Here is a 24030-nt window from a genome sequence, read left to right on the forward strand (position 1 = left end):
TTATAGAAAATGTACAGCATGTTTTCACTGCCCGAACAATGGCACACAACAGCAAAGTGTTTGCAGATTGCAGCCCTATTTAGACATATAAATACATTTTATTTGGACATCTGGTGATCCGTGGACCGCATTTTACACCTGAGTGCAAAGTAGGTGACCCAGAACAGAAGAGAGCGGAGCCGTGCTGGACCATACAGGACCCTGAGCTGTACGGCACACCTTCAACACCGTGGCTACAGCTGCTCTGTCCGGTCTCGTGTGGGCATACCTGTGTGTCTGCCCGTGTCTGTGTGTCTGCATCCAGCGTGCCCGGTCTGTTTGACCGCAGCTGTCCCTACCTCCATGCACGTCTCCGGGGTGAGGCTGACCTCTCTCGTGAAGCCGCATCAAAGAGAGAAGGGACAGGGCTTCGGTGGCACAGGGTGCCGGGCCGTCCAGCACGGCTGCTGCTTCCCAGGGCTTTGGGAGCGGGGGAACTGGGTCTGGAGGGGGTGGAGGGGTAGAGAGAGGTGTGTGTGCTGCAGGAGGTGAAAGGGGACTATAAACTAGGGGTGGAGGGAGAGTGATGTGGTTAAACACTGCTTAAACCTGAAACTTTAGTTTAAAAAAGTGCATGTTTTTTTTTTTTTACAACCTGAACAGGCATTCTGTGCTTCTGGGTCAACTAAGGAGGCAGCACATAGCAGCATGTCACCTCAACCAAAGAGGATGATGGGTAAAAAGTGTCATGCAATCACGCTACATTTAAGGTCTATCAGTTTCAAAATCTTTACAGTCAAACTAGCTTGGCCATTGCCTTCTGATGTATCTCCCTTCAATGCTCTCTCTGGGATTTCTCCCATTGACCTGGATTTCTCCGGTAGAATTTCAACTGGGCCAATCAGCGAACAGAAAGGGAAGTTGTGAATGATAATGTCGATTTTCTGCGCTTGTAGTCTGCCTGTAGTTTTAGTGGTGGCAGCGAAGGACGTGAATGAAGTCGTTCAGTCTATGTTGGTCACGCTTCCAAATATTGAATTCACATTAACAGCCATCTTGGTCGGCTCGTCCTCGTCTTCTCTGTGCAGTGAAGGATGGTTGTTTACAGCGCTGGCAATTTCCGCTATACGTCAAAGTGTCAAACTTGTTCATTACATGCATCACGGGCAAATGATAGAGATTGGGTACAATTTAAAACTTCAACAGAATCCACCCCTCTAGCAAGCAATCGTTTCTCAATTGCTTGTGTACGAAGCAAAGCATAGAACAAGGGGCTGCTTTTTACCAGGCCACGGTCAAACCAGTAATTACCCTTTTGCTTAGATTACTAATAATACATCATAAAATAGGACAGAAAAAGAAACTGAAGGAAAACAACAAACCTGTTAATGGTACTTGCCATTTAACCCCAGGAACACAATCCAGGTTTTTTTTTTCTCTGAATTGGGTTCAAAATGCAATATGAAGGACTCCAACTCATAACATTTGTTGTACGATAAAAGTATAAATTTTACTTTTATAGACATTTAAGAATCTTTTGCACAGTTGAGATGCAAAAAAAAAAAGGCATGAAGTTCACAAACATTCACCATGTGTTGCTCTTACATTGCAAGATCACGCACTGTTGAGCAAAACGTGCCAAGAGGATCCAACCTTCATGTGTCGCTCTACAGTTGATGTAATTGACTGGACAGATTCACTCTTCCACTGCGAGGAGTGTTTGTAATGATGACTCGAGGGAGGCCAGAACCGATACAGCTACAGTCCAGAGTGCTGCTCACAATCACAGCTAATCCACAGTTCCTAGATTTCATATAATATTCATTTAATAATATTCATTTCTATTCCTATAATAGATTTACAATATCGGAAAGGGTGTGAAATGGGGCGTATTTTTTTACCTCACTTTGTATACTGTGTCTTGAGAAAGTGTACATGCTCCTTGACCTTTATTCACATTTTGTCATGTTACAACCACAAACCTCACTGGATTGCATCGGTGTTTTAGATCACAGGGCCTTTAAAGGAAGATGGACGGAACGACTTGCAATCTTGAGCGAAAACTTGTTAGAAATTTCAAAAAATGTGGGACTGGGTGACTCTAAACATGCACCCATTGTGGTCTTATTTAGGGTAATTGAATTCCAGTGTTGAAATTCATATAATATGTCGGTTCATTAGACAGAGCGTTACATATTTCAAATATCTATTTTATGGGGTTGATGCTAATTAGATGATTTCTGAAGGCAATTTTTTTTTACAGTGTATGTCACATTTTTCTGATTTTTCATTTAATTTCACAGTTAGCTGATACTTTTTTGGTCTATTACATAAAATCTCAAAATGTACAAAATTGAGGACAAATTCAAGAGACATAAACACTTTTGCATGGCAGTATCGCACTTTTTAAAGGGCTCTATAAAGTCTGTAGATCAAATTTGGAATTTTAGTGCATATTTACACTAACTTTTGACATTTTTTTCATGTGTAAGTGTGTCACAGGGACACTTCTGGCCACAGCTACAGCAACAGAAGGGATTCCCTGTGTGGCCTTTTTGCGTTTCAAGCTGTCTTTCTACTTTTACTTCCACTGCCTCCTCTCAACAACACACACACACACACATCCTTGTACTTATATATAAACTGAGGACATTGTACTGACTTCTACCCATACATTTTGCCTAGCCCTAACCCTTACTAATCTATTCCTAACCCTATTATCCAAAATTTAATTCCCATAAAACCTCTAAATCTAACCAGCAGAGCGCAGTACAACTGCAAAACATATGTAATACAAACAAGGGCACAAATGCACACACACACACACCTTTCCCTGCTGCTGGTTTCTGCCCATCCGCCTCCCTCTTGCAGAGTTGCGAGCAAAAAGCCAGCTGATGGCCCAACGTGAATGTGTGTGAGTGTGTGTTAAGAGAGGCCAGAACGTGGTACGCACATATGGTGTGTGACGTTAGGTCCACCTGTGTCCCCTCTATGTGCCTTGCCCCATGACTACATGCTCTGCCTCTGCCGCCCAGCTGCCCAGTCCATGGGCAGGGGAAATCAGGTGAAGGGAGGCGTTGTTGTGCCATGATGTCAAGAAATTTCAATCTTTCCCCGTATTTGCTCGTGCGAAGCATTTTCAAGGAAAAAATTCTAATAATATTTGTTCAGTTTTCTGTAATTCTTTCTTTCTTTCTGTACCCATGCTTCCTGTTGCCTGGATGAGTCCTAGAGGACCACAGCAGGACAGCTGACCACATTGGAGCTGCTCGCGTTCTCACTAAAACCAGGAAGATAGATCACATAACACCAGTTTTAAAGTCCCTCCACTGGCTCCCTGTAGCTCAAAGAATAGACTTTAAAATACTGTTGTTAGTTTATAAATCACTGAACGGCTTAGCACCACAATACATTAAAGATCTGCTGTTGTTGTATCAACCTTCCAGACCTCTCAGGTCTTCCGGTTCTGGTTCTGCTCTGCATCCCCAGAACCAGAACCAAACGAGGAGAAGCAGCTTTCAGCATCTATGCACCACAAATTTGGAACAAACTTCCAGAAAACTGTAAAACAGCTGAAACACTGACTTCTTTTAAATCTCAACTAAAAACCCACCTGTTTAGAATTGTATTTGAAATGTAATCAATTACAAATTTATGGATGGAACTTGACTTAATGCTTTGTTTTGATTATTGATTCTATATTGCATTGTGTTTCTGTGTTTGTAATGATGTAAAGCACTTTGAAATGTCTTGCTGCTGAAATGTGCTATACAAATAAAATTTGATTGATTGATTGATTGGAAAAAGCTGCATTGGACAAGAATTCAAGAAATGCAGCTTATAAACAACCTGAGCCTTAAATGGGCACAAAACATTTGGTTTGCTTTCAGCTGATCAGCTGTTGTGTGGAGACCTGCGCCATGCAGCTGTCTCATGTTATAAGAAAGTGGAATGTGTGTGTGAGAATACAAAGCTGAAACAACATCCCCATAAACATATTACTTTGTCTTTCATATATCTTTACAGTAGCTGTAATGAAAAAAAGAAAGAGACCTAGTGCTAAATCTTGAGCAGATTTTATGATCAGTACTTATTATTTTTTCTTCTTTAATGTCGTTTTATGGAAAATGCTTCCCAACTTTGTAAGATTCCTTGGCTATTTTTATGCACAGCTATATTTTTAACAAGTCTGTTGCAGTATTTTAATTTAATGTTTCTGACTCTGATCTCAGTTTTAAGAATGTAGTCTAATACCTGAAACAGAAAGGTCTGGATTATTTATTCAATTATTTAGTAAGGTTTGGCTGAAGAGTTATAAGTGGCCAATATCTCATCTGAAGTAGGTAACATATTGGAGTCCTTGTTTGGCATAAATGCTGCAAAGTGTCAAAATTATTACAGTGGTTTAAGTAAATGCTGATTTATTCATTTTAATACTTTCTCACTGTTTTGCGTCGTTACTCTGACTGGAAATGTTTTATGTTTTGGTCACTTGTGGTGCATCTCCTCTTGCCGCCATGTCTCATGTAAATAAATATCACCCTGAATAAAAATAAAAACATTTTAAAGATTCATAAAACAGCATTTGACAAATCAATAATTTTTTAAGATTTAATTGTAAAGCATCACCCTCAAAGGGACCGTATCTGAACTCCAACACCCACATTAATGGGAACCAAAGAGAATACTCAACTTTTCATTTCACTTCACATTTGCTGTGCTGACCAAAGTTTTCTTTTTGATTGTTTAAACAACAATTTTTAGCTTCCGCCCTCATTCGTTACTTTCAGGCTCAGACATTAAACAAAACGTTTCTTAAAAATTACCAGGTGCAAAATGTTATTTATTTTTATTTTATCATTATTTTATGTTTAAAACTTTTCAGTTTAGTCAATGCTGCATTCTCCTTAGCATGTTCATTTAAATAAAGTACACAAAATGTGTCCATGGTTGTAATTATAATTGCATTTACTGGCAGTAAAACCGAATCAACACCTCCATATGGTTCCCTTGCTCTACCCCTGTGCCACCGCCGCACCCCTACTCTTCAATCTGGCATGAATTGCAAATATTACCTGGGAACGCAATGACTCTGCTGTTTTGTGTCAACATATCTGAGTAAATAATGTATAATATTGACCTGGAGAGGAGTCAACAGAGTCATCCTTTTGACTTTTCTGCAACAGATTAATGAGATTTTATGTATCTTTTGTCTGGAAAGGGAGCCAACATTCAGTAGGCAACTTTTGAAGTAGTCTTGTCTTCTGTGCTGAGGATAAAAATATCTCGTTCATGCTGTGTCGTTTGTTTCCTTAATTTAGTGGTGTGTTACGGAATCTGTTATTTCCCTATGTGTTGAAAAAAAAATCCCACTGCTGCTTTAATTCAAAACAAGGTCCTTTTTTCAGTTGGGCTATAGTTCCTCTTAAATTCTGCACAATTTCCTGTCAAAACACACCTTTGATATTGATTGCTAAAAATAACAAATTTTCACACTACTTGTTTCCAGGAAAACAACTTCTTGATGATCGAATATAAAATTTGATTCTCTAACAACTTTGTTTATGGGTTTGACCTCTCATTTTCTTATAGTCCTGACTTTGCTTCATTACAGAATCCCTCTGATTTTTGCTTCATTTTGTCACGCTCAAATGTTTCAGACGGTCAAACAAGTTTTATTCTGAGACAAAGAAACCCTGACTAATTACATAGTGCCGTTTTAATAGATAACTTCATTATCAATGCAAACAACCTATCCCTATTTGAATAGTACTGCGGCCCTCCTGGAATCAGGAAATAACCGTGTTTAAGCGCCCTTTTTATGTTGTTTAATTTTGCTGATTACAACCTGACTTGTACAATCTTAAAACCATGGAAACGGAACATACCTGGCAACATGATGTAGGATGAAAAGCCTTAAAAAGCAACACATCATGCCCTTAGCTAAAGAAATTTAAGAACAGATGAAAGATAAAATTATTGACATCTATTACTTGATGTTGTTGTCAATTATAACAACATTTTCAATGCTTGGAGATTCCAGAAAGCCACACCGAGAGCTGATACACCTTGATGATTGTTAAAAGTTTTGGGAAAATATTACATGAACTGGTGGGCCACCAGAAATAAAATCTAAATTTAAAAACTTCACTCTGTATATATTCAGGTTATTGTCTAATAATGACATTTTCTGATGATTAGAAGTATTTAGGTTTGACAGAAAAGAAGAAATATGTAAGAACTGAAAACTAGTTTCCATTTTAGATCAAATTAAAACATTGCAGCACTAAACCAAAACTGGATATTTACAAAATGTTGAAGAGCATGTTGAACAGCATGTGAAAAAATGAACCAAATAGTGTTATCAGTTGATATACTGCTTAAAAACTTGAATTTTAACTGTGATAAACTGCTAAGTATACCTAAAATTGTGATCTCTGAATGATGTCTTAAACATCAATATGATACAGTCACATAAATAAAATATGCGTTCTGATGAGGCTTGCATTAAAAGTACCTTTAAAATAACTTTTAAGCCTTAAGCTTTTCATTTATATACTAAATGTGTGTGTTTTTTTAATTGTCTGATATAATATACTTAACTAAAATGTAGGCTTTTCATTATGTAATCGGAAAATCAATATACTTCACAGAAATAAAGGCTTAAAAACAGTTTGTGAGTAATTAATTTATATGATTAAATTTTGTGATTTGAGTTGCTGAAATAAATACATTTTTCAACAATATTTAAATTGATCAAACATGATTTTGATATGATCAGAATTTTTCCACGTGTTATGCGCTTTATATATTTTTTATTATTATTTAAAATGTTGGAGTTTTCGTTGTAATAAAAATGGTAAGAAAATCAGACAAAATTAAAATTTGTGCTGCTCCACAAAGATAAATGCATAGGATTAATTCAAATATTTGACATTATACAACAGCAATAAAATGAAATCTTTTTATTTGTTCGTTTATTTTTTTGTGTGTTTTTATTATTACTAGCTTGTGACAGGATATGTTGGTATTAAAAGGAACCAATAGTTAAACCCTTCCCTTTGATACACATCTATTTTTAAACACGCAATGAGCTTGAAATTATGTTTGATGGTAAACTTTAAGACGTTCTCCCACCTATAAAAGCGACTTCATACGTATCTCTCTCCAGGTAAATGTTCAAACTAGGACAGAGCAGCCACATTGCTTCTCGCAAGTAAACGGCCTTAACTTCGAGTTCTCGCGATAGTTGGCTTGCGAACCAGAGGATCCCCACAGGATGTTGGAGAGGGATGATGAGAGAACCGCTCAGTGGTGGAGAATCAGACGTCGAGTAGAATCACTCATCACCGAAAGCGGAAGGTCTGTGCCAGACGGTTGGGATGTGTTCGTGTCTGAATTTGTTGTGTGTGTTCATGTGGAGGTAGTGGGTGGGTTCATGACAGACAGGGGGTGCCGCTTCCCTCTGTGACGTTTCTGGCTTTCCTGAGAATCAAAACAGCCATTGGCCGCGGTAACCGTAGCTTCCCCCGCTGCACGTCGGAAATCCGTGTGATGACTCTGACGGAGACCGCCGTGTAGCTTTAGCTCGCAGCCCCGCATAGCTTCACTCAGACCGGAGTTAAAGGCAGGAATAGGAGCGGTGTGTGAAGAGCAGGTGCAGGGAGAGAGGGGGGGACACACCGCCACAGCACCTGTCGCTGCTGCAGGTAATGCACCGCCGCTAGCCGGTCATTGTTGTGACGGTAAACATGACACGGAAAGCGAGATAAATGGTGTGTTTATGTCAGGATAACATGCGGGGGCGGCTCCCAGTTGACTGACCACTATGACTGATGCTTTAGAGGTCTGCGTTTCTAACTTTTACTGATGAAAACGCCACAAACGGGCTGAGTTTTATATTTAAGCTCAGTACATAAATTACCATCTGTCTCTCTGTCTGTCTACATTTTGTCATTTAATCTTGTGTTATTAATTATGTGTAATGTGCAGGCTCGTGATGCCAACCCTTCAAAACTCCTGGAGGAAATATTTTCTGTTGTAGAAAGAAGTGAGTTTTAAAGGTGATTGTTTGTGTAAAAGACCTTTTTAGAGGCTACTGCACGAATGTTTACGTCAAATCTTTCCAAGAGGAGAACGTAATTGATGCTAGCTGTGTGCTGCTTGGGTTGCATATTGTTTTTGCAGGGTGGTTGAACTATTCAGAATCATATGCACATATCAAAAAGCATCGCCTGGCTTTGCCACCACAAAATATAGTAACAGCAATTGACTTCTTATTTGAAATAAATGGAAAAAAAGAGGCTTCCATCAACAACAGGTTGTTGCACTATCATGTTTGATGCACCTGGCCTTTTGCTTTTGGCCTATTGTTGTGTAAGCTACATGTTTATGTGCATATTTTGTAATGCACGATGATGTGCAAACTGCAAGCCTGATAATTTAGCTATTAATGTATTTAACACTAATAAATCACTAAGAACGTCTTGACTTGTCACTGCAGTTGAAGATGCCAGATTCCTTGATTATGGTGCTGCACAGGTCAGACAGAGACATCAGTCTAACAGTGATTGGACAACAAGATATGTGTATTAATATATTGCCTCTTGCATAAAATCAAAGCTAAGTGAATCTGTCCACATTGTATCTGTTAGTCATCCACATAACACAAAAAATAAACTATTTGGGCTAAACACTGTGCTGAAATAAACAAACCACTTACCCTGCTCATCACCCTGAACACAACATCCACAAAGTGACGCATGGCGTTGACAGCATCATGCTGTAGCTTTTTCTGCGCACATTATGTGATTTTTCAAAACTCATAGAGGACTTGAACGTGCTCACATAAGTGAACTTGGTTGTGATACAATCTTGTGAGAATAATCCAACAGAGAAGTCAGTCCAACAATGGTTGGACAACAAGTTACGGTCCTGCTGTTGGAGTCGAACTGTGAAAAGAGGGAGAAAATGATGAGGAAAAGGAGACGGCTCTGGAAGAGCTCGAGGTTTTCAAAAACAGAACGGCAATAATATGATTTGAGCCAAAGCAGCGATCGGATTTTCTGCCACTGCTTGATATTTGACATAGGTCGTTTCTGTTTTTGAGATAAACAAATTTGCTTCTGGTTGCTGGACGACGGCAGTCCACCAACTGCAGTTTGCGACCAAATCTTAAGATTGTTTTATGATGGACAATTCCATGTAAGGAGGCTGATATTTGCAGAGTGAGGGCCTGGCTTTTTGGTGTCAGCTTTGAAGTTGTGTTGTCTCAATCATTCTTGTTCCCCTTGTCACAACAATTTAACGCAATTACTTTTCAGGTTGGCATTCAGTAATATGTTAGAGGTAAATAATAGGGATGCACGATATTGGTTTATTGGATTATTGTGGTCGATATCCAATATAGCCAATATGCTAAATATACTAAAACTAATTTGGCTGGTAACCGATGGCAATACCAATATTTTTTTGCTATACCTACTTACGGAAACTATATTGCTTTCTCTACTGTGGAATTAAAATACTGCATTATCTTTGTCAATTTAGCTTGTTATCAAATGTAAATACTGAAACAGGTTTGAAAACGATGTAACACTTTCAACTTGAATTATGTTTAATATCAAATTTATTCATGACATCTGCTAAGACACTAAACAAATCAAACAATGCAAATTTGATGCTGTGCTGTGCTGCAGCCATTATTGTCACTAGTTTGTCATATAAAAAGTATGCCTTTCATATCAGTGAGTTATTTTGAGGGAATTTCTGATGTCCGATATTAAATTTTACAGTTGATATCTACTGATGCCATGCCACTAACATTGTGCATCCCTAGTAATTAACTGTTCATTGTTGGGTTTGTAGCTCTGGAGTGCTTTTCTTATTTATCTATGTGTTAGTGTGCATCACTCTCTGCAGAGACTGAGAACTCCTACGTCGATTTTTGACGTTATTATGATTTTTTTCTGTCATAACAGGAAGACAAATTTATCTATGGTTAGTCTTGCATTTTGATGTCATTCCCTAAAAATGTGCTTCCGTTTTTAGCTGGGTATAAGATCACAGAGTTCATAATTCGGCTCTGTTTTCGTGTTGTCTGGTTGCTTCTTTTTGAGAGATCTTAACTCTGTTGTTCTGTTGTTTCCGTCACCCAAACAGAAGCGCCATAGTTTTGTTTTCAGGAGCATATTTTAAAATAGCCTTGCAGCGTCACAAAATCTGATACCTGAAGACTGCACTGGTGTGCAGAACGGCGTGTTCCTCCACGTGAGCTTATGCGCCGTTACATCCGCACGTTAATGCAGCCCGGTTTTACCTGTCGTGATAGGTCAAAAAGCACAAAAATCTAGATTTTTCTTTCTAGATCGTCGATCCACATGTTATAAAAGCATGTGAATAAGTCAAGTGTCCTCTATCAGTGGTAGCTCAAACTGGGCGGCCAGTGCTGATGAACTTTTCACAAGCCTCTGAAAACGGACTCGTTCCTGCACCAGGAAGCTACGTTGATCAAATTGGAGTCGCTTTCATCACGTGTTTTAGATCGATGCAAAATATGCGGCTGAAACACACATCCTTGTGTGTGCAGTGTAACATTTGCGGTCCTGCCAAATTGGCTTTCCTTTTAGAAGGATGATCATGGATTCCCTGCTGCAGATCACGTCTGCCAAAGTTTCTATGAGGCCACTGATTGGTTTTAGGGAAGTTTTTCTGAGGTAAGATGAGGCAAAGAGTGCTCCTCTGACCTGACAAGAGGATTGCACTAATGGGTTCGCCCTTGAAGCTTATTTCCAATGGAATTACAGCCTACTAATACTTTCATCTTTTCTTTGCATTGTACATTAAAACTTACACTTCTTTTCCTTTTAATTTTTTATCAGGTAGAGTAAAACTAGTGCGACTAGAGTCATTTCTTTAATACTGCAGATGTGAAAAGATTATTTTTTCCATTCTTTTTGCACTAATAATAGGATTTAAGTTATTTAATGAAATGTTGTGTCCCTCTGAAGTATTCACTACCCTCAAACCTTTTCACATTTTGTCACAAAAAAACAAATGTCAGTTTGTGTCATTGAGATATTAGATGATGGAGCAACACAAAGTAGTGCATAGTGGCCAGCTGAAAGGAAAATATGTTTGTTTCTAAAAAAAATAGAATCTGAAAAGCAGGATATACATTTATAGGTAAAAAGAAACCCATGACAACCACTTGCCTATAGAGATCATGTAATTAAAAAAGAGTTAATTTCTTTTTTTCTCAGATTTGTTAGACATAAGAGAACGAGCAGCATAATGAAAACTTAAACCAGGGGCAGAGATTACGGAGAAGTTGGAAGCAGGGTTATGGTGTAAAGCAAATCTTTATGGGGAAACCGGTCAATATATCATCTGAAATGAAAAGAGCATAGCACAGCTGCAGATATATCAAGACATGGCTGTCCACTTAAACTAACAAGACAATCAATTGGAGAAGCAGCCAAGAAACCCGAATTGATCAAGAGCCTTGGGTGTCAGAAGCTGTTGAAAGGACAAATATTAGTTGTGGACTTAACGCATTTGGCTTTTACTGTAGAGTGGTCAGAAGAAAGACGTTATTAAAAGAATAGCATAATAAGTCCTGATTGCAGTTTTTCCACGATTCATGTAGGGAACACAGTAACTGTGGAAGCTTTTCTTCATCAGGGACATGGAAACTGGTTTATACAAAGATGGACGGAGCTAAACACAGGGCAGTTCTGGTTGTAAACCTGTTCGATGCTGTCAGAGACCAAGGAGAAGTTTCACCTACCTGCAGGACAACATACATACTTAACATATACCCAGAACTGCTGATCAAAGCATATTCATGTGCTATGTGTTAGAATGGGCCAGTCTAAGTTGGGGGTTGCATCTGATTAAGAAGGTGTGGCAAAACTTGAAAGAAGTAGTTCAAGGAGTTCACATTTACAAGAGAAGAATAATTAACTTTCAGCCTCTAGATGCTTTGTGTTGGTCTTTCACACGTATTCCCAATAAAATACGTTGAAGTTTATGTTTGTAAAATAGACAAAACGTGGAAAAAGTTTTAGGTCTATGAATATGTTGGCAAAGAACTATGTATTTTATTACTATAAGTGCACTTTTTTTTTTTTTTTAGAAAAATCACACAAAACTGGTGTTGGACAACAAATCAATAGCAATATATATTGCAGTACACACATGAATAGTATTAATATTAATACCTCTGATAGAATTTCCAATAATTACACTGAACGCTGATCCAAAACTGCACAGCATTCTGGGTGATGTAGGCAGAGGAAAGGCTTTAGCTTCTCAACCTCAGCCAGCTCAGGAAGGTGGGTGGCATCAACTAACTCACTCACTCTTTGGCTACCTAGCAACATCCTGTTAAGTAACTTGGGCAGCAGCAGTTTCACCTTGTCTCATACCTGCTTAAAGATAAAAAACAATGAAAGCTATCGATAAAGCAGGAAAGTTCACATCACTAGTTAGGCAGTATTTCAGGTATTTAAAAAAATAATTAGCGATATCAACTGATATGAAACCCTCATATCGTGACGCCTTTTTTAACCATATTGTCCAGCAGCAGTTTCTCCTCAAACTTACTACTAGCAGCATCTAATTTTCCATGAAGTAGCATCATTAACTGTAATAAGTGGACCAAAAACATATGTTAATTAGTGAAAAAGCATAGCTCAAATCTAGTTTAGTGGCAAATTTGGTCATGAAAGCATCAAAGCAGGTTGGACGAGTCCGCTTTTGTTCACCTAGATCAGGGGTGGGCACTCCTGGTCCTCGAGGGCCGGTGTCCTGCAACTTTTAGATGCATCTCTACTTCAACACACCTGAGTCAAATAATGAGGTCGTTAGCAGGACTCTGGAGAACTTGACTGTTCTTAGGAGGTGATTCAGCTGTTGGATTCAGGTGTGTTGGACCAGGGAGACCTCTAAGAGTTGCAGGACACCGGCCCTCGAGGACCAGGATTGCCCACCCCTGACCTAGATTCCACACAGTCATGATTCTGCTACATAAAAAAAATAAATAAATAAAGGCAGAAATGTACAGAGGTGTGTGTGTGTGCGTCTGTGGGGTGTGTTCCAGCCTTCGCCCTGACGCTGCAGTCCCTCCAGATGTCTGCGGCAGGCGGCGCAGACAGAAGCTGATGTGAATACTGATTTTCAGCTTCAAACGACTCCGACGGTCGCACTAAACCGCAGCTCCCCGTTCGGGCTGTACTGCTGCTGCGCGTCGTGTCGTACCATGGAAGTAGGGTGCATTTGAGGTGAACACGGCCGCTATGCAGAGAGAGAGGGAGAGAGGCGGGGGTGGGAGACGGCAGAGAGGTGCAGAGATTTGGCGTGAGAGAAAGGGTGTGAGAGCATCCCTAACTGCCGTGGTAGCTATTTTTAACCGGGCTCTCTACTCCACAGTCCTGAGATGCTCTCCCACTCCTTAAACACAGACAAGTCAATCACCAGATCCACACACTGACTCACATTCTTCAATGTAAAGAGTTACATAAAAAGCAAGAGCAGTGGATTCGCTTTGGTATTCAGTGTCTGTTCAATGGAGGGGGGGAGGAAAAAAAAAATCCTTGAATGAATGAGAGGTGGAGCTTAGAGATATCAACTTGGCAATCAAGGTCAGTTTTTTTTTTGCTTCAGAAAGAGCTCTGCAATATTTCATCCTGTTTATAAGAGGGAGTGTTTGCAATAGAAAGAGGAACCGGGTGTATCGTTGGGCGGCGGGGGGGAAGCAGAGGAAGCTTTCGTCCTCTCAATAACAAGTTGTTTGTCTTGTCAGACATTATGAAAGAGCTTTTGGGGTAGGGGGGGTGATGGTGTAGCAGAGAAGCAAAATAAAGCCATGCTTCTTTTTCTATATCATGTTTTTTTTCTCTCTCTCCTTTCACTTCCTTTCAGGCTGAGTCACTACTGGTGAAGAAGGGAGGTCTGGAGAGGGAACGTGAGAGGAGGAGGAGGTGGAGGAGGAGGGGAAGACGAAGAAGAAGACGAAGAAGAGAGGGAGATAAGCCACGACAGGAAGCAAAACGATACGCGCGCGCTCACGCCTACACACTGCTTGTTTCGCGTGCGTGCGCTTGTCTACGTCTGAGGGATAGAGAGAGCGCGCGAGAGAGAGGCTGGGCGAGTTATAGAGGGTGAACGGGAAAGGAAGAAAGGGAGGGAGAGTGACGCGGAGGCTGGGAGAGCCGTTTCCCCCTCCCCTCCACCTCCTCCTCTCCTCTCCCTCGCTTTCTCCTCTCCTCTTCTCCTCCCCTCCCCTCCCTCTCTGGCTGTGTGGAGCAGGCGTGTAACGGCATCAGACTCGGCGTGAAGGAACCATGAGCGATGTCACCATCGTTAGAGAGGGATGGCTCCAGAAAAGGGGTGAGTACATCCAGAGCCTTCTCCTGCTCCCCTCCGATGCGCTTCTAGTCTGCGTCCCCTCGTCTAGACCGAGGGGCCTGGCCGTGCCTGTCCACATGTGCCGGCTAGGAGGATGTCAGTGTGCTCGACTGAGTGTGAGTGATCACATGTCTGATCACCGGTGTGTGTGTGTGTTTGCGTTAGCCATGTGTCTCTTTACCGTAAGCCTGACTGGCTGCTAGCCTGCTAAATCCCTGTTTTATTCAGTCAGATTATGTCTGGAAAAGCTGGGGGCATGCACAAGCGTGAGCATGCAGTTACTGTAGTAACATCTAACGGATCCCTGTGGTGACATTGCTGGTGTTGCAGTGTTGTGTCGTGCCAGTGTGCCGGCTCATGTCTATGAAATCTAGTTAGTTCTGCCTTCTGAAGTGTTTTTTTTTTTTTTCCCCAACAGCATAATATGTTAAGTTCAGAAGTGTGTGTGTGTAGGCGTGTGTGTGTGTGTGGAGGGGGGAAATATCCTGAATAGTGTCACTGACAGTCATATGTCACGGGTTCAAGGGAGCAGTTAAAGTGTAGAAAGGGTAGTGACAACACATCCTGTTTACAACCAAATGAGTGAAAAAAGTGCAACGGTCAGAGAGCATGTGGCAGAAATAGTGCTTCCCTGTTCTCAGACGTTCCCAGACCAGAGACAGTCACAACAGGTGGAACTGATCCAGAAACGGCTGAAAACGTTATTAGTTCCATGAGGTCAGCGGGGGTGACTAGAAATGTCGTTTTTTGGTGTAATTAACCCCAAATGTGTGTGCTTGTGTGTCTGATGCCGATAGAGATCCATCCAGCAGATGTAGGATATGTGAATAAATGTTTGTGTTTGGAGGGAGAAAAAAAAACAGGGATTTCCAGTTTTTTAGGCCAGTGAGCATCATTCCCCTTCACTATGGGATGGTGTCTAGGAATGTGCAACAGAAAACCGCCGAGCAGGAAGTGACATGGATACACAACAGACAACAGGTTTCTGGGTAATGTAGGAGGCGCACCGGGAGAAGATGCTGCTCCGCACATTCACAGGATGAATGTTCTGTGACTGAAGCGCAGACACGCGAACACGCACACACACGCAAAGATAAAGCACGCAGTCTGCAAGCAGAGCGGGTGAGGTGGGGGGGGGGGGGGGATCTTTTTTTGTCTCCCGGCGTGCCAGTGGGATCCTCAGTTGTCTGTGCATATTAAGAGGAAAACATCGCCCTCAGTCACGACTCGGCGATGCCAGTGTTTCTCGGTGTGAGGAAGAGGTTAGGTAGGGACGGAAGAAGAAGAAGAGGAGGAGGAGGAGGAGAGGGACTTCTGTTTGTGTCAGGAATATGAATGTTTGTCTGCATTGTATGATAAATCTTTGTCTGTAGCAGAGTGCGGGAAGAGACGCAGGGTCAGAGTGCTGACTCACTGTCCGGGTTGTGATACAGCTAAGACTGCAGTCTTAGTCATTAGACAGAGGGTTACTCAAATCAGAGATGTTGGGCATCTTCCATGCATGGAAAGTTCTCCAGGATTGAATTATGGACCATGTTTCTGGTTGAGTAAGTGACATGAAGAAAAAGAACAGAAACAAAGAGGCTAAATGATGACAGGCCTGTAAGGTCCTTTAAGGTCACGAGCTGCAAAATGCATATGAGTTAGTCGCATTGCATAGACTAGATGAATATTGAATCTTTTTCTTATTACTCTATTCTTTGTTTCATGGAGAAGTCGGTTGGTATGATCAGAGTATGATAAGCTTGGGTAAAAAATACAAAACAGAGAAATTTTAAAACAGAAAAGCAACAATCATTCCAACTACTGCTAAAATTTAAAGTGTAACTAACCCCCAAATTAACATATTTTCATTATAAACCGTATAAACAGGGTATTTGGTCGAACTGTTCTTAAGCAAGTTGAATTTTCCTATTGTTCAAAAAGGTATTTTAATGCTATATGCATTTATTGTTATTTTGATACAAAGACTTGAGCAAAAATGTAAAAATAAAAACCCTCTAAATTTAGTAGTAGTCTACAATAGATGGATAAACTATTAGTTTGTCAGCTGGACGTCTACTGTAGTCTCTACAGATGCTGCTTAAAAACAGCTGTGTTTTTATCTTTTCAAAAGCGATGGGTGATGCTTCTTCAGTATCCATACCATGACTCTCCCCTTAACCCAGTGGTTCCCAAAAATCTTCTGGACCCCCCTATGAATTTCAATAAAATCCCCCGCAAAAAAGAATCAACTGGGCACATACATTGTTCAACCAGACATAAATCTATACACATATTTGGTTTTCAAACTCCACTGAAGTTTATTTGACACTTCAAGTTGCAACAAAACACACTACAAACCATCTTTACAGTGAAATACTTTTGTGTAACTGTTTTTTTTTTCCTTCTTTTTATTCATCCATACCGCTTCCCGCGCCCGCCCTGCAATGGCACTGTGCCCCCCACACTTTGGGAATCACTGCTTTAATCTAAAACATTTCCATTGCGACGAGTTTTCCTTTCTTGTGAGGGAGCAATTAGACGTCTTCTCTCAGCCAGCAAACATGTTGCCAAATTCAAATAAGTTAATAAAATTAATTCAGTATTAGTTTATATATCTAAATTTTTTATGCGACAGTTTTTCTTTGGGCTGTTGGAAAATAGAGGTGGACATGATTTTGATATAAATACTAACGATGCACCAATCGTCCAAATATCACTCTTAACTTTCGATGATCTAACACCAAAAAAATCTGATTTTTTTTCCTTATAAATATACCAAAACACTCCCACAATTGTGGCTTATAAATAAATAAATAAAAACTGCATTTTCTTCCACTGTTTTAGGGCCTCTGCTGATGTTTATTTTGAATGGACAAGACTGAATGATCTTAAATCTAGAAAGCTCATAAAATCATTCTTTTTTTTTTTTATAGTTGTAAATGTGTTGTTTTCTCTGGAGCCTTTTACACTGTTTTCCCTCTTGCTAATGGGTTTGGTGTTGAATGGAAATTATTTATTAGTTAATTGTTTGGGGGAATAAAAAGCAAATCTCAGGGGTACAGAAGACTTCTTATGGTCACAAACTCTCACGGGAAAGCTTTGCATGTTTTATGGCGGAACCGACTTGGAGAAATGGCGCTTTTGTTTGGCCAACTACTGTTATAAAAACTGGTCAAACATTACAAAACATTCACACACTTTCACACACACGACAACGGATGGTGACCAAATCTAGTGATGCTAGAATTCAAAAAATGTCCATGCATATTTTTTTTCCAACTCTTACCAACCATATGATGCAGCAGAAAAAGCCCTTAAGCAGATGTACTGGAGTGGTTGAAATGACTAATTCAGCTCTACTTATTCTGGAATGAAATGAATCCTCTCGAATACAGATCATATTTTCCACCAAATACAGCACAATGTGCCCTTAGATGACCCTGCCTTTGTGTACACACTGACATGACTAGGATTTCCTTCCTCCTTTCACTGAGTCAGGGCGTGGACTGCAATCAACTGCATCACCTCTTTGTGTAAGAAAATCATGCACGTTGTGCAATCTTGCTACCTCTTGCAAACTTTACCACAAAAACAACATAGTTGCAAGAAAGCAAAATGAACAGTTTAAAAACGTTTGTTTTATTCTGATGAATACTACCAAAACGACACCGGAACGGGTCCGTTTTTGAGAAAACGTGCGTCGCTCCCCTCTCGGCAAGAATGCCCTTCTTAATTTCCGCTACTGCCAGGAGTTTACCTTCTTTCAACCCATGTGAGGCTACAGGGGTCACACTCTCAGCCACTGCACCGGGTGGATACTGTTACCTCTACCAGCATCAGCACACACAGCAGTCAGCACAGCAGATGGTCGGGAGGGAGGGGACAGATGAGGAGAGCCGCATCATCTTTTCTTGGACACAACTCATTGTCCTCCAGTGTTTTCTTTTATAATGCAAAGTTACAGATCAGAGGTGAAACGGCAAAGTCAAAGCAAAGTGAGCCTTGGTCACTTTGAGAGCGGCGAATCTGTTGCTTGGAAGTGTTTTGTTATGACACATCAGATACCAACTAAAAGATTTTGTGGGCAAAATGGATACAGAGTTGACTCATTAAACCATCTCTTGCTTCTTGGATGAGCACTTGTTATGATTAGCATTGTTAGCTTTAGCATGTCCCACAACAAACACACTATGAAAGATCAATAAGATGAAGTAGAGCAAATTTGCGGTACAGCTTTCAGCCTTTGTGGTGACAGATGAAATCTTATATATATCTTTAGGCACATGAAGGCTAAAGAGGCAGGTGTTTCCTGCCTGTAGAAATACAGTTTCATTTTAAATAGCTTCGTATCTTTTGTGCTTGAACACTTTACTGATTCTGAAAATGGGTAACTTCAAAATACTTTCTTTCAGTAACTCCACACACTGAAGAGTGTTATTGGCATAGCCCATTAAGACTAAGGGATGGTACATTCATAGCCTGATAAAACCACCCCCTTGTTCTACGCTTTGCTTTGTGCAGGGGGTCTGGTCCCTTGGCTATTGAGAAACTATTAGGTGGACTCTGTTGAAGTTTTACATTTTCCCAAATCGCTAACGTTTGGTTGCGCCGTATATAATTCTCCAGTTTGACACCATGAAGTTTATCAGGACTTGCCTATGCTATAAACAACAGCGAAGTTCCGATTCAAACAAGGTGGCTGCTAATGCTAATTCAGTATTTGGAAGTGTGACCAACACGAAGTCAATGACTTGGTTCACTTCCTCCACTGCCTTTGCTAAAATTACAAAACAGCGCAGAAAATCATCATAGTTGTTCACAACTTCTTCCGTTCGCTGATCGGCCTGGTTGAAATTCTACTGGAGAAATCCACTTTAATGGGAGAAGTCCCAGGCAGAGCCCTAAAGGGAGATGAGAATCGAGTGGTACTGCATAGGAAGGCAATGACCAGGCTTGTACATTCACTAAGAATCAAAAAAGATTGAATTTTTTTAAGTTTATGGCCGAATCAACCGTCAGTCAGTACCAGTCGGGCTAAAAAGCGTCAGATTACCGGTAACCAGCACTTTCCCCGATGGGTCTGTGTTTGTAGCCTTTGAATTTATCAGCTTCTGTGCTTACAGCATCTCACCATGAATGGATTTTTAGCAATTTGAACTGTAATTAAATGTTTTAATTAAGTCTCAGATTTAATTATATGTTATAGAAATAAATCCTGATACTGGAGTATGTTTATAATCGCTTAAATTATTATAATTTAATCATTTTGGAACACGCATAAATACAGTCTTTGTTGATTTGAATGTTATAAAGCATCTTGAGTAAGTAAAAAAAAGTAATATCTCTCATGCACCTTTTTTTTCTCTACTCAATGCGGGCAGTTTGACATCTGGTTGCTGACCACATCTATGAAATGTATCATTTAGATCACAGTATTAGTCCTGCTGATGTAGAGACTCAGAAGATGCCTGGGTGAGTTTTGCTCCCTTATTTCATGCATCTCTCTCAGCATGCCTGCATCGCTGGATATTTGGATTTGAAATGAAAGCCATCACTTCTCCCCTTTTATTCCTTCTTTGTTCTCCACTCTCCCTGGAGCAACTGTATTTGCTTTACTGTGTACATATTACTGCTGTGGGGTTCATTGGGTGCAGTGCAGTGGAGCAGCCATCTTGGCTTAGTAAGTTCAGCGAGTTCAGTGTTGCTGGAGGCTGGCTGGATCAGGTGGCAGTGCCAGATCTCTGATATCAATCACCAGTCGCTGCCGCCGCCACTGTTTGCCGGTTCCCACTTCTCTCTCCTCTCCTCCTCCGCTTCTCATTTCTTTTTCAGCTCCCATCACCTTGTACTCCTTCTCTCTGCTCCCTCTGATCCTCCAAAGCCTGCAATGCATGCACATCCACGGCAGCAGCCGACAGGCAGACAGTGCAGGCTTTGTTATGAATGGCATCCCCTTGCACATCCGGAGGAAGTGTACTCTCCAGTGTGGTTTTACAAACTGTCTCCATTGTCCTAAGAATGACTCACTCTACACTGCAGATAATGGCAGCCAGCCAGACAGACTGACAGCACAGCACAGAAGGACCAGTCTGCAGAGCCCACAGACAAACGGCACAGGAAAGGGAGATGGATAGTTTGTGACAGATACAGCCACCGCAAAAAAAGAAGAGACGGGAACTGCGAGAATCGAGGAGGATGTGAAAATGAAAGGAGTTTTTAAATTTACAGAACTTAATTTTTGGGAAGAGGAGCTAATTTTGGACATCAGTGACAGTAGTGTCAGCAGATATGACCCATTTATTGAAACTAGATGCCACAAAAGAAAAAAAACAAAACAACTTCAGTACTGACTCCCTCTACCCAATCAGGCTAGAGGGAGTTTAGCTTTTTCTTTTTGGCTACATCAAAATGACCTTGTGTGTTTGTTTATGATGTTCTGAGCTAAATAGATGTGGACACTTTAACTGTTTGAAGTCAGTAAGATCTGCATCGAGAGAAGCATGCTTTTAAAGCCCATGCCAGCGGAAGGATTAATGGATGGGCAATGTGAATGGACTAATGTAGAGTGAGGTAGTCTTGGATAAATGAATGAATGGATCAATGAATGGAGTGCTGATCATTGCATATGCACAACTTGGAGAGAGGAAGCAGGAGGGTATGAAAGGAGGAGAGGTTGCATAATGCGATTAGTCTGCAGCTGAGGATCATCAAAATGCTGACCTCAAACATTGGATCACAATATGGACGGATGCTTGTAGATTTGCTCAGGCACTACTTACTAATTGTTCTCACTACTATTTATATATTTTGTTGTAATCAGACCTATTCATTTAAATCTTTTATAGTGTCGTAAAAACTAACCCACTCTTAAGATTTTTTAAAAATCAAATTTTCATTGTTAGTCACATAGAATTTTACTTGAGATAACCTGAGTTGATACAAAAGACATCAACTCATTTAGATGCCACAATTAAAAAGATCATGTCTTTTTAACCATTGCAATTATTAGGGAGGGAGCGGTATCACAGTCAACCTGGCCTTATGTGAAATAGTATTTTCCCCCTGCACCCTTGCAGCAACAAGTGCCCTAAGTGTTCTGATAACTGGTAAGGAGTCTGTAAAGTCCCTGTGAAGGTTTAGCCCACTCTTTTTCTTCTTTTTTTTTGCAGAATTGTTTTAATTCAACCACACATGTGTCTTTTCTAGCATGAATGACCTACTTAAAGTCACATTGTAAATTAACCACGCCTCTCCAAAACCATATTTGTAACCAATCAGAAGTAGACTTTTGTCCTGCTGCATAACCCAAGGGTTAGGCAGTTGAAGGTTGCAAACTGATGTCTAGCTGTCTCGTTTAGAATTTTGTTCTTTCGTTATTTACGGCAGATCCTTCAGTTCCTGAAGCAGCCAGGCAGCCTCAGATCATCACACTTCTACTACCATGTTTGTCAGCATGACAATCTTGTTCTGAAGTACTGTACCGCAATTGAATGCAACGTCCAAAAGTCCACAGAATGTTTTTCCAGCACTGTTTCACCGCATTCAGAGTCTTTTACAAACTTTCTATATATCTGCAGGAAATAATTTGTCAAATGCCAGAGGATGTTGTTTTTGGAGAATGCATTTTTATCTGAAGGAAATATGAAAGGTTAATGTCATAACATAAACAATTGTCCAACACTAAACATTGATTTCTCTATTCTGTCTCAATATTTTTGCTTTCTCTGGTTTATTTTACCCATTTCTTCCTTATTACTGCAGATGTCCATTTGTGTTTATAAAAGGATCCTTGTCAACTCGTGTTACAATTTCCCTTTACTACCATTTTGATTTATTGACGGTGACAGCGTTGTCCTTACTTGAAAAGCCATCTGAGTAGATGTGGAAAACCATAGTCTCTGTTTAAATGGGCTAACAGAGATTAGGCCAGAGAGGTGGAGTGTAGTTTACTTCTTGTGGTAGTGAGGGCTGTTTGGATTTGGCTTTGGGATAGGGTTAGTGGAGGGAGGCTTGAGTATGGGTGGGTTTGGCTGACATAGGCAAACAGATGAATGCCAAGTGGGTAACAACTACTGTAAGAGCTAGACTGCAGGAGAGGCACCACAGTGGGCAAATAATACCACTTGCTTTTAGTTATGTTTTAGTGAGCACTATGAAATTTGTATGTTTAAGTTTAAGTTGTTTTTTTTTTCCAAAAGTCTCCTCCTATCAAATAATACAACTAAAGTTGCAGTAGGGTTTTTAAATTAACAACAGTATTACAGATATGAAGGTTTTAAAAACAGTCTCCAAAAAGCTAAACATTTTCTATCACTTTTTCTGAAGTTTGTCTGTTTTCATGAAATGCCAGAGAGAGTGGCCAGAGGTTGGTGTAATACACATTCTGAACAGTAAATTCACAATGAATAATATATATAGCTTCATATCTGCCACCATAGCTGAAGATCAGTCCAGTTTCCATCTCTTTGGTTTTGCTGCCAAATTAATACATTTCCTTTGACATTTGAAACATCTGATGTTTCAGATGTCATTGCTGACTGATGTTGGCGAGGTATCAAACTTATAACTTACTGTACTCACTAAGACATTTAAGCCTTAGGCCTTGGGATCTGCTGGTGCCACTCTGACAGCAACTTTAGTACTTGGATGCAAAATTTTCTTTGATGGTAAGGCCTGGATTTTTAACTCCACAAACCATGCTAATGTTCTAACGCTAATAAACTTCATGGAACAATCTTGCTCTCGTCAACACAAGGGGAGACGGACAGACGCCCACACACACACACACACCAAAATAATCCCCATGAAGCAAAGTAGCCTTTTGCATGAAACAGTTTCCAACAACAATCTTGGCCATTTTGTTTAATTCAAAAGTCCTGTACTTTTCTTTAACAGAACTTTGAGAACAAAACCTCAAAGATAATTTTCTTGCCCTCAGTACCAATTATTGACAACTTTATGACTCCAGTAACACATGTTTCTTTCACACTGTTACCCAGTATCTTGTTCATGTGGTGACCAATGACATTTTTCTTCAGCAGTCCGTGATTACAAAATTGTACATTAATCCTCTTTGAACTTGCTTAAGCACTGTTCTGAAAATCGATTTTCTCTCTTGTCCCATTTCCACAGTTGATCATGGCTGCGTTATACTCCTTGGGTTTCATGTACTTAGATAACACACTACAGTCTGTTTGGAAAACCTATGCTATGGGTTATACCAGCAGCCTTAAACAGTTCTGCGATCTGTGGTTGCGCACAGTTCGTTCTTTGTCAAGTGACTGTTACTGTCATAGTCGTCATCTTCCAGTCATTCCTGTTCTGGAAACAGAGAGACCTTACATTTAATCCTACCACTGTCAGCAAATCCTACCTTATATCCCCACCTTATTACAAGTCTTACCCACTAGGGAGTTGTCATTAGTGTGCAAACCTGACAAGCGTATCCAATACTTACTTTTTAATAAGCAAGGTTTTCTTTACCTGCAGTTGTTCTGACGTGCTGCTAAAAGTGTCAGCCACCATGATTCTTTTTTCTGAGTAGATTTTCTAAGTTCAGCACCTCACCTCACCAACACCAAGTAAAATAAAAATACAGCCTTCCTTTCTGTCACTGTAGTTTTATTAAGAAGAGAATATAATGTGGAACCAACTATA

General features: G+C 40.3%; 1 protein-coding gene across 3 annotated transcripts in view; it reads left to right on the forward strand.

Moving 5' to 3' along the window:
* The first annotated feature begins 7225 nt into the window (after nucleotides 1-7225).
* Nucleotides 7226-24030, forward strand: part of akt3a (v-akt murine thymoma viral oncogene homolog 3a) — an 86955-nt gene continuing 70150 nt past the window's right edge. For 2 of the 3 annotated variants that reach the window (XR_004337647.1, XM_032552558.1), the window contains exons 1-2: nucleotides 7226-7341; nucleotides 13903-14370. Coding sequence is in view for 2 of the 3 variants with exons in the window: in XM_032552558.1 (XP_032408449.1) it covers nucleotides 14325-14370 (46 nt within the window). In the remaining variant the exon portion in view is untranslated. Of the gene's footprint in view, nucleotides 7342-7457; nucleotides 7689-13902; nucleotides 14371-24030 lie in introns of those variants that run through there. The other variant, XM_032552559.1, reaches the window with a different exon arrangement.

Source organism: Xiphophorus hellerii, chromosome 22, assembly GCF_003331165.1.
Source record: "Xiphophorus hellerii strain 12219 chromosome 22, Xiphophorus_hellerii-4.1, whole genome shotgun sequence".
In the NCBI taxonomy this organism is placed as follows: domain Eukaryota; kingdom Metazoa; phylum Chordata; class Actinopteri; order Cyprinodontiformes; family Poeciliidae; genus Xiphophorus; species Xiphophorus hellerii.